General features: G+C 38.0%; 1 protein-coding gene across 1 annotated transcript; it reads left to right on the top strand.

The window, feature by feature from the left end:
* The first annotated feature begins 11,383 nt into the window (after positions 1-11,383).
* Positions 11,384-12,315, top strand: LOC132798028 (zinc finger protein 501-like). The gene is made up of 2 exons (XM_060809755.1): positions 11,384-11,911; positions 12,229-12,315. Exons 1-2 carry the CDS (start codon positions 11,384-11,386, stop codon positions 12,313-12,315), a joined length of 615 nt encoding a protein of 204 aa, XP_060665738.1.

Raw genomic sequence — 12,315 nt, 5'->3', positions numbered from 1 at the left:
GATTTCGGCACGGGAAACTCTTGGATGGCTGTTACCTTGTCAGGGTCAGTCTGTATCGTACCTTGACCTATGACATGCCCCAAGTACTTCACCTCTCGCAAGCAAAATTTGCTCTTCTCAACATTGATGGTGAGACCTGCCAGTGTTAGACGATCTGCAAGTTGTTTAAGGACCACTAAATGCTTTTCAAACGTGTCGGAAATTACCAACAAGTCATCCAAATATACGAAAATTTCATTTCGCAATTCCGGTGGAATGACTTTGTCCATAAGTTTGGTCATTGTTTGTGGCGCATTCGTAAGGCCGAAGGGCATGACCGTATATTGGTATAATGGTCTACCGGGGACAGTAAACGCCGTCTTCTGTCGTGCATTGGGTGACAAGGGAATTTGCCAGTACGCGTCTTTCAAGTCAATGCTTGATATGAATTCAGCTTTTGGCAATCGACTTAATATTCCATCTATTAACGGCATCGGATAAGCGTTCTTAATGGTCACCTCATTCACTTTACGACTATCCAAACAAAGACGAACTTTCCCAGGTTTTGAACCAACACCACGGGTGCCGACCAAGGGCTATCGGACTCTTCAATTACTCCTAACGCTAACATTCGATCGAGTTCGTGGTACATCAACTTTTCCACCGCTGGTGACACTGCATAATGCCGCTGCTTTATGGGTTTGCAGTCCGTTACCTCAATATCGTGTGTTAGCCAATTGGTCTTTCCTAACCCCTTTTCTGCAAATGAAGGGAACTGGTTGATAACAGTGATAAGTTCCGTTTTTGCGCAGATGTCAACTCGAGTTGCTGCGGATCATTAAATGTAATTGAGGCAATGCTGCTAGTGTGAGCCTGGTGCATCAAAACATTGGCAATAGCTCGAAATCTCTCCAAAACTCAATACCTAAATACAAGTCCTGCGACAAAGTCGGGACGATATAAAATCGTTGTGAATGTGTCTTGCCCTTAAACTGGACAGGAATAACCAACTTGCCACAAATTCGTTGCCTATTTCCATCAGCAGTTTTACAGCTGATGACAACCGCGTATATTCGGTATTATTAGTTAATATTTCTTCTGCTAACTTCCCACCAATGCAGTTAATACTAGCGCCAGTGTCCATTAACCCCGTTATCAATTTGCCTAGTATATTGACTTGGGCATAAGGACGAAGATCATCCGCGATGTCTACTATTGACGCTAACAAAGCTCTTTTTCCTCATTTTTAATTCGTATATAGTTCCCTTCCTCTGCTTATTACGAATACAAGAACTACAAACATTATCTAAATCTGAAATATTGGATCTAGCCGGGTTTACTTGAACTTCTGGTATTATTTTCGATACATTTATATCTTCTTTACTCCGTGTTGGTACCCTTCGAGATTAGTTTGCGTGCACTTGTCAACGGTGCACGCCCATACGGGTTTTTGGAATTGCACACTTCGTGCAACTGGGTCGATACGTGTCACGCTTACCACAACCGTAGCAAAACACTTTACGTTCTGCTACGCAATCTTGGTATCGATGTCCACTCTTCCCACAATTCCAACAAGAAAGTGTTAGAGCATCCACCTCCAGATTCTCTGGCTCTTCAACATCATCCTCTTCATCCATTGTGGCTTGTACCGTGACTTCACTTACATGCCGTCTCGGTAAACCTCTGGGAACGGTTGATGGCATTGAAATGGTTTTCAAAACCTCTCTCGCGTACGAACAGTGTGACGCAACTGCTCAACGCTGAATATTGGCACATACAATAATTCGTGCTGAATATCCGAGAGCAAATTGGCTCGCAAGACCTCCAGTATGGACTGCTCACTCATTGGGCTGTTCAAACAATCTACTAATGCCATAATGGCTTCGTAGAACTGATCGAACGATTCGTTGGCTTTCTGCTTTCGTTGCGAAATAGCTGTTCGAATCTCCCAATCAGTTCTGCCATCCGTAAACTGATTTTTCAATGCCTTGCATAAGTCTGCCCAACGAACTTCTGTCACACTTTTGTGGTACCTCCAGAAAAATTCACTCCCTCTACCCTCAAACAAGTTACTCGCATATCTTGCTAGCAACTCAAAGTCTCCGTCCAGAGTTTGTCGAGTCAATGACTCTACTCGATAGAGAAAATCTTCTATAGACATAGACGAGTGTCCAGAATATCTTAGTTTCCAATTAGCAATTATCTGACTAATCCTGTCGGGTCGTAGAGTATTACTCAATTGAGAACCTAATGGCGAAGAGTTGGCACCAACTTGCGGCGCTCTCGGATTTACCAACGGATTCGTTTCTAGCCGATTTGGTAATCCAAACAACTCTTCAAAGCTTTGATGCTGTGGACTTGGTGGAGAAGGTCTTGGAATAGATTGAATTGGTTCAGAATTGACAGCTAGCTGTTGCTGAACTAATCTCTGAAAACCATTTTCCATCACCTGCGATAGTAACTGCGTCTGCTGCACTAATGCTGCTGATATCGCAGCCGCAATTGTCTGTTGTATTTCTTGGCCAACAGCACTTGCTGCTGGCTGAGCTATTGGACTCTGAACTACAACCGGTTGCGGAGCTTGTGGAATTGGAGTCGGCTGCCTTGGCTGCGAGCTGGACCTACTACCAATACCTGTAGAATTTCCTACATTGGCATTTGCCGATGTGACCGTCGCCGTGGCTTTCGCTTGCCCTCTAGTTCTCATAGTGGCACTTGAACTGGCTGCTTCCAATTCTTCAGCAAGATTCACAGAAGATCTTGTTAACACCGTTCGGCACACTGGACACAAATTCCTATTGTCAGTGCGAGTATTAAAGCAGGCGTGGTGAAAATAATGATTGCACCTTGTAGCTAACAATTGAGCAGGATGTTCGACCTCCTGAGTGCAAACACAACAAATGGTTTCACCTTGAATTATGGGACCTGGCATGATATGTAAGACCTAATCTTCAGAATTTCTGCTAATGAAGGAAAAATTTTCTACAAACAACTGTATAAATAAATAATAATAATGGGGAAAAATAATATATAAATAAATAAAGATTTAAATAAATAAGAGAAAAATGAAATAAATAAATAAATAAACAAATACCAAATAATAAATAACACACAAAAATAACTGAACAATTAAATAGATAAATAAATAATAATACAAATGCAAATTTCAACAAAACTGATAAACAACCACGATTCATAAGATATTTGGAAACCATGCAAAACTTCACAGAGTGTAAGTTAGCCTCCAGATTTTCTAATTAACCCACCTGAATGGATAGGACTAGTTGCTAGATAGGCATACCTTCAATTAGTATGACGAGAAAGCAGCTCTGAGCCACGATCCGTTTCAAACACTAATTGAAATGTGAATGCCTTAACAGCCACTAAAAGGGAAGTTTAAGTTCTTTTGTTCTTTGGTTAAGTTCTTTTGTCTTGATTTTACGAGGTATTACTTTCTCGCTAATAAAATAGACACAAAGAGACTAACCTAGTACACAAATATGTATAAAGACAAACAAAAAGACTTGAATCACTGGATGTTATTGATTCTAGAGCATATATAATATTTTAAAGGCCATGTTTAGATTCTATCCAAAAACAGGCCACACGATTGGCGCCAAAATATATTATTAAATTATAATTATATCTGTAACGAATCACTAGTGTAATATTCGTCGGGTGCTGGTGTTGGGTTTACTAGTGTGGCGTACGCGCTGGCTTCTCCGGGCTTTGCTCAGATTGCATGGGGTTCAAGGAAAGGGCCAACTAATAGGACGCACCACTTATAATAATAATACATTTAAAATTCGCGTACATAAGGGAAGACAGAAAAGAAGTGCAATGGGAAGGTTACAATAAACAATAGTGAAAGAGAAGAGAAAGGGAAGGAGAGGAAGGTAGGTTAACAAAGAAGACGGAGCCACTCTCTCATGCAACACAGCTGATATTGTGTGCAGACGCCCACCCTACCGTGATCCTGCATTCAAATGCCAAAAATTAAAAGTTGGCAGGATCCCTAAGAGACAGTGGTTCGGCTAACCTACTCCTGCTTGGTTAGGCATGGTTCCAAATAAAAGTAAACACTTAAGCGGACATACTTAATTTATTAACATATAAGAAAAGTGATTTGAATTTTAACATTACAAACGAAATGACAAGAAAAATAAATAAATAAATAAATTAACGGACAAACATAGTAAGTGTGTATGAGGCGTAATTAAAATAAGGCAAAAAGAAAAAAATAAATAAAGAAAAACAAAAAAATAATTAACCTATAAATATAAAATATGATCTAACATAAATATAATATAAATAATTATTTTGGTTTTGAAATTTACTAATAATTTAAGAATTTTGCAAATAAACTGAATTCATTGAGAATGATGGAAAGCACAATGCATATAGGCAAACATTATCTATCTTTTTAAACAAAAAAATTTCTGCGCAAGCAATTGGATGAGGATCAGCTGATGGCTGTCACTCAATGCAGGCATATGTATATGGCCAGCCTTACAAGGTCATTGACCGCTGGGACTGCAGTAGCAGCTGTAGCAGCGCTATGGTGAGATGCACCAAAAGCTCTAACTCATATGTATCTAATCAATTAGTAAGAGTGAAACAGACTTACATACATTCGGCGACTCCCACGCAGAAAGATCTTTCCTTGTGTTAGTGACTGTCTGTGGTGAAGCTGTGGATAAACAATAACAATAAAGCTTTTGCGCAAGCGTAAAAGCTGGCTGCTATGAGCTGCTAGGGCAATTCTTTGCAGGCAATACAGGCACAAGAAATTTTACAACTAAATACAATTTTTAAAAATATTTTGCCTATATATGGTGCCTTATATGCATTCTTAACTGATTGCAGTTGTTACTTTCTACAGCAATACCGTGGTACTTGCATTATGAGTGCCCAAGAAAAGTTGTTGTTTCAATTTTCTCGCCACATCATAATACACTTACAACAATTATAAACATTCACTTAAAATGCACATTTTAACTAAACAATTTAAACTAACAATAATCCAACAAAAATACTCAAAAACAAAGGCTGACAATCAGCTATTCGCCTTCTGCCGCGATGACACAATAAGGAGCAGCAAAATCCGTAGCCAGCGAATGAGGCGAGACTGCCAACGGTAAGTTGTTCTTCGACAACAGACGAAGCCAACCTGCTTGGAAGCAGTTCTCCGTTTAGCAGTGCGAGTCGGCAACTATCTCTGGCTACCGTCGTTTAGGTAGACCATCTGTTTTGGTGTACCGACAGCTGAGGAGACCAGCACAGCTGCGACGAAGCTTTTGTTGTTGGCCGTTAGTCAAGCAGTTGTGTGTGTTGAAGTTTCATTTTAAATGATTTCTAATTTACACACGGGTTTTTATATACAATATGACTAAGTTATTATAATTTATGGCGGAGTTTTATATAACTTATAACTGGGTTTTAAATTATATCTGGGTGCCGAATCTAAAAATAAATAGACAAAACTAAACTTAGAACAACAAAAAAACTAAATACACGTATAACAAATATTTACCCTAATCTGGAAAACGGCACTTGGTTTATTTACGCCAGTTGGCAAATTCCTCTAGTGGACAAACAGCTACAAGTGGACGGCAAGGTGCACTTTTGTAAAAAAAAAAGAAGATGACCAGATTAACGCCTCAGTATAACAATTATACAATGAAGTATCTTTGTATACTCACAAGTACGTTTTATGCATCTGACTACACCAACCACTTCACTGATGTACTTTTTTTCTATTAAAGCACATGCACTTTTCCACTATTTTTTTACTTAGGTTCTGCACCTAACCTGCTAATCATTTTTCTTCCAGCCAAAACCAACAACAAAAACCTTTTTTTCGGAAATTTGACAATTAATCCTACTCAAAAGATAATCGCTTGTCTATTTTGGTCTGGACTTAACACGATCAGCTGATCTAGCAATTCATGCTTGCATGTATCGTGGTCCACCAATAGATGGCGCTATTTCTGGAGCTTTCAGTCTCATTTGTAAATAAAGCTCCGCTTCTCAGCACAAAACATGACAAGACATTGAGTACCATTTTCTCAGACTACAAATTATTTTATACAACTAAACAAATTAAATAATACAAATTAACTAGGACAATAAACATATAAATAAATAATATAATAAATAATAGGTATAAATATGTATGTGTACAGAAAAGAACGAAAAAAATGTTGCATACTTTTAGGCTTAGTCAATTTCAGATACGACAAGCGGCCTATTACAACACCGGTAAAATTTGACGCTAGTACAGAAGAAGATATTCAAGTCCAAGAACAAGACTTGGCAAATCTTACTATCCCGGCCATTCTAATGTCCACTGTAGATTCGGATTCTGATACACATTCAAGTGTAATAGAAATCAAAACAATCACAATGGCTCAATCAAATATTGAATTAATTAACACGACATCAAAGCTTATACCAGTTTTCGATGGTAAAGCGGAAAACTTAACAAGTTTTCTTGATGCGTTAAACATTGTGGACGCAATAAAAGGCGAACACGAACAATTAGCTGTGTCGATGATAAAGACAAAGCTAAAAAGTGTTGCCATAAATTTAGTTAGAAGTTATTCCACCCAGCATGCAGTAAAAGCAATGACTAAGAACTGCACAAATGAGAAGGTAAAACTTATCATGGAAGCTGGTAGTTTCTCGACAATGAATGAGGCCGTATCCAAATTTGTTAATAGTTGCACAGAAGCAACAGGGCACGCTAATAGCGTCCTGTATTTCAATGGGCAACAAAACAATAATAGAGGTAGCCGTGGAAGCTACCGAGGAAGGGCCAATTACAACAACAACGGCAATCGCCGATACAATAACAATAATAGAGGCAGAGGACAGTACAGAGGAAATTATAGGGGTCGCGGTAACTCAAGTCGCGGCCAATAACTCCTCTAACGTACGTGTAGCACACAGCAGTTCGGAAAACTGTCAGACACCCTTAGGTACCCAAAATTAAATAAAAAAGTACACACAATAAACCTTAGTCTAAATATGTTCGTAACCTTTAAAAACACTTCTACAAACAGTACTCTAACATTTCTGCTAGACACAGGAGCAGATATATCACTAATTAAAGAAAACTCAGATGTCTTTGATATCATCGAAAAAGAAAAACTGTAAATATTCAAGGCATTGGACATGGCATTTTCACGTCCAATGGCTTAATCCAAATTGAGCTACAGACAGACAGATATATTATTCCACATAATTTCCATTTAGTCCCTAAAGATTTTGCAATACCATGTGATGGAATAATAGGAGTTGACTTCATAAAACCTTTAATTGCAAACTAGACTGTGAACCAGAAAATAATTGGTTCATACTAAGACCAAATAACCTAAAATACCCCATTTATGTTCCAATAAAATTCAGCTCCGGAAATAATTTAATACTATTACCATCACGATCCGAAGTTGTTTGAAAGTTAGACATTAACTCAACAGAAGATAATGTCTTAATTCCTAACCAAGAAATTACATATGGTATTTATGCTGCACATACAGTAGCAACATCTAATAACGCATTTGTCCGTTTACTGAATACAACCAGTAACGACCAATTAGTCGACATAATATCAATTATGAACCTCTTTCGAATTATGAAATAATTCAAACAAACAAAAGTTCGAGAACAGAAGAAGTCATAGCTCAACTACAGAAACATTTTCCAAAACAATTTAAGTCACAACTCGCTGAAATATGTTCAAAATATAGTGATATATTCGGACTTGAAACCGAATCAATCACAACAAATAATTTTACAAACAAGAATTAAGACTAAAGGATAAAGAACCAGTGTACATAAAAAAAAATTACAGAACACCGCATAGTCATCAAGAAGAGATAAAGAAGCAAGTAAATAAGCTAATAAAAGACAAAATAGTTGAAGAATCTGTATCCGAGTATAATAGCCCTCTTTTATTAGTACCCAAAACCACTTCCAGGTTCAGACGTTAAGAAATGGAGACTAGTAATAGGCTATCGCCAAATAAATAAAAATTACTGTTCGATAAATTTCCCTACCCAGGATCGACGACATTCTCGATCAACTAGGTAGAGCTAAATACTTTTCATGCCTTGACCTTATGTCAGGACTTCATCAAATAGAGCTAGAAGAAAGCTCAAGAAATATAACGTCATTTTCAACAAACAATGGTTCATACCGCTTCACGCGACTTCCATTTGGCTTAAAAATAGCACCAAATTCATTTCAGAGAATGATGACAATAGCATTCTCGGGTCTAGAACCATCCCAAGCATTCCTTTATATGGACGATCTAATCGTCATTGGATGTTCAGAGCAACATATGATCAAAAACCTAATCAATGTATTTTAACTCTGTAGAAAAAATAACCTCAAATTACATCCACAAAAATTTTCATTCTTTATGCACGAAGTGACATTTCTTGGTCACAAGTGCACAGATAAAGGAATACTTCCAGATGACAAAAATATGATGTCATCATGAATTATCCCGTACCACATGATGCGGACAGTGCTAGACGATTCGTTGCATTCTGCAACTATTATCGACGTTTTATAAAAACTTCGCCGACTATTCACGGCACATAACAAGATTATGTAAAAAGAATGTCCCATTTTTATGGACAGACGAATGCCAAAAGCATTCCTGTATTTAAAAAGAAACTATAGAAACTGCTGCAATACCCAGATTTTAGCAAAGAATTTTGCATAATCACTGATGCAAGTAAGCAAGCGTGTGGAGCAGTTTTAACCCAAAACTATAACGAACTCCAACTTCCAATTGCATACGCATCAAGAGCGTTCACAAAAGGTGAAAGCAATAAAAATACTACAGAACAGGAATTAGCAGCAATTCACTGGGCGATATTACATTTTCGACCATATATATATGGCAAACATTTTACAATTAAAACGGATCACAGACCTTTAACATTTTTATTTTCCATGGTCAACCCAAGCTCAAAGTTGACACGTATGCGGTTAGAATTAGAAGAATATGACTTTACAGTCGAGTATCTAAAGGGTAAAGACAATTTTGTAGCAGACGCTCTATCCAGAATAACAATATCCGAATTAAAAGACATACAAAATAAAATCCTGAAAGTCACTACCAGGTACCAAAGTAGACAGAATTTCTGCGCAGAAAATAAAAAGTAGAATTGCTAAGGCAATCTACAGAAAAAGCTTCTCAGCCCAACGTATACAACGTCATAAACAATGACGAAGTACGAATAGTAGTGACCATGCATATAAAAGATTCGCTATGTTCCCTTAAACAAGGTAAGAAAATTATTGCAAGAATAGATATTGGTGATATATATACAAATGGAAATATTGATTTAGGTCAACTATTTCCAAGGCTCGAGAAAGAATCCGGTATATTACAAATATGCCAATTAAAAATAGCACCGTGGGAAAATATCTTTGATGACATTTCAATAGATACTTTCAAAAATATGGGCAATAAGATATTGAAAACATTGAGAGTAGCGCTACTCAACCCGGTGACTATAATAAATAATGAAAAGAAATAGAAGCTATACTGTCTACACTACATAACGATCCAATACAAGGAGGTCACACAGGCATTACAAAACCTTGGCCAAGGTCAAAAGACATTATTACTGGAAAGGTGTGACTCGTGATATAACACAGCACATCCAGAAATGTCAAAAATGCCAAAAATCAAAAATAGTAAAACATAATAATAACCATAACTGAGACACCAGTAAAAGCATTTGACAGAGTTATAGTGGATACAATTGGTCCATTACCAAAGTCAGAGCATGGAAATGAATATGCAGTCACACTTATATGTGACTTGACTAAATATTTAGTAGCTATGTTATACCAGTTGCAAACAAAAGTGCAACAACAATAGCAAAAGCAATATTTGAATCTTTTATTCTCAAGTACGGTCCAATCAAGACGTTCATTTCGGACATGGGAACGGAATTTAAGAATTCAATTATAAAGGATTTGTGCAAATATTTAAAGATTAATAATATAACATCTACTGCACACCACCACCAGACCGTTGGAACAGTTGAAAGAAGTCACAGAATTTTCAATGAATATATACGATCTTATATATCAGCTGATAAAACTGATTGGGACGTATGGATTCAATATTTCGTATACTGTTTCAACACGACCCCTCTATGTCACACAACTATTGTCCATATGAATTAGTTTTTGGTAAATTGCATAATTTACCAAACGATTTTAGTAATATAAATAGAATAGATCCTTTATATAACGTAGACGATTACGCTAAAGAAGTTAAGTTTAGATTAGAATCAGCCTATAAAAGAGCAAGAATAATGCTCGACAAATACAAAGCTAGGAATAAAAAATTATGATAAAAAGGCTATAGATTTCGAACTACAAATAGGAGATAAAGTTCTATTAAATACCGAAACTGGCCATAAATTGGACCCAGTATATTAAGGACCCTATACAATAGTTAAAATAGAAGACAGGGATAACGTCGTAATTAAAAATGAGAAAAACAAAACCCAAAAGGTCCATAAGGATAGGTTAAAAATTTTCAATTAAAAAAATTTATAAAGAGAAACTTGGCCTGATCAACCAAAACAAAAAAATATATATATATAATTACTTTATTATTTACATTAAAAATATAAAATTACTTTATTATTTACATTAAAATATATAATTGCGTCCTAAACTACAAAAATCAAATTTTATATTTCAATTTCAAATTTTTTTAAAAAAAGATAAAGTTTAATTAAAGTAATTCTTTTCAAAATTTCAATTTTAAATTTGAAAACATTTAAAAACAATAAATTAAAATAACTCCATTATATTACGTTATTTTCAAAAGGAGGAAGATGTAATATACACATATGTCATACATATCGGGTGTACACTGTGATTACCATTTGTATCGAGTGTACACTGTGTTTGGCACTTATGTGGCGGCAACACTTTGTGCGGCCACATACAAATCACAATAAACAATAACAAACTCAAGTGAGCGCGTAACATGATCGGCCACTTGTGAATTCGGCTAACTCAGCATATGCACGCTGACCGCCAGTGCCCTATGCATAAGTGCATAATACTCTCTCTCACTCTAAAGAATTTATGTAAGACAAAGCATGCATGTCCATTGTCGCCTAAGCATAAGTATATACATATAAGAAATATATATTGCAGCCGCGCCGCTGCCGGCTGAACCGGCAGCGCAGTGCGCGCTGAACTTATGTACTTAGGGTAAGAGAACATTTTACTTCAAATAAAAGAACATTATTAAAACTGAACTAAAACTGCACTGACGTGCATGAGTTTTCAATTGAACTTGAATTCAACAGCTCAAAGATACAACTACTGAATAACTGTGACGTTATACAACAACATGATGAAGCACTCGAATGTGAAGCAACATCAGTGTAACATCTGTGAACGCTTCTATCATACCACCTCTAGCCTGGCGGCACACATGCGCACGCATGCCGAGGACAAGCCGTATAAATGCGATCAATGCGGACGCAGCTATGCGGCCTTCGATCATCTACGTCGCCACAAGCAGACGAACACCGGGGAGCGGCCGAATGCGTGTTATTTGTGCGACAAGGCGTACTGTGATTCTTACTCGTTGCGGCAACATAAAATCAGTCATTCGGGCGAAAAGCCCTTCAAGTGCGACAAATGCATGAAGGCATTCCCAACCAAGAATCGCCTCAATAGCCATATGCGTGTCCATAATAAGGAGGCGCCCGTCACTGCCACCATCAGCAGCAGCGTCAGCGGCGGCGGCGGCGGCACAACCAATAGCTCAGCACAGTCCCAATCGCAATTCTCGCCGTCGCAGCAACAGCAGTCGGAACGGTTAACGACGGTCGCTAGACGTCGCACGGTGATGAGCGGAAGCACAATGCCTGATGTCAGTGATCAGCAGGTGTCCACACACACACCCACACACACACACACCCACACACACACACACCCACACACACACACACACACACACACACACACACACAGATGAGAAGGCGGGCCAGCGGGGTTAACCGCCGACTGGCTTTAAAAATCCAGTAAGCGTCTGCTACCCAGAGTTGGGTGGCATATAAGCGTGGCTATACAAGCGTAGCAACAGCATCCCACTAATGTGGGTGTGCCCCTGGCAGAAGGGCTAAAATGCAAGGATGGGAGAAATTTAACTACATGGAAGTCGTTAAAAGTATAGAAATTACGGTGCAGGGAGTAGGAAACCCAGTGCCGGCGGTTGTGAGGGTGAGCAAGCGGGCCCCGGCCGTCGAGATCCAGCGACCAGCGGCAGGGTACTAG

This window comes from Drosophila nasuta, unplaced genomic scaffold, assembly GCF_023558535.2.
Source record: "Drosophila nasuta strain 15112-1781.00 unplaced genomic scaffold, ASM2355853v1 ctg63_pilon, whole genome shotgun sequence".
Taxonomy (NCBI): Eukaryota; Metazoa; Arthropoda; class Insecta; order Diptera; family Drosophilidae; genus Drosophila; species Drosophila nasuta.
Note: the sequence above shows the minus strand (reverse complement) of the source record. Positions and strands in the feature narration are given on the sequence as shown.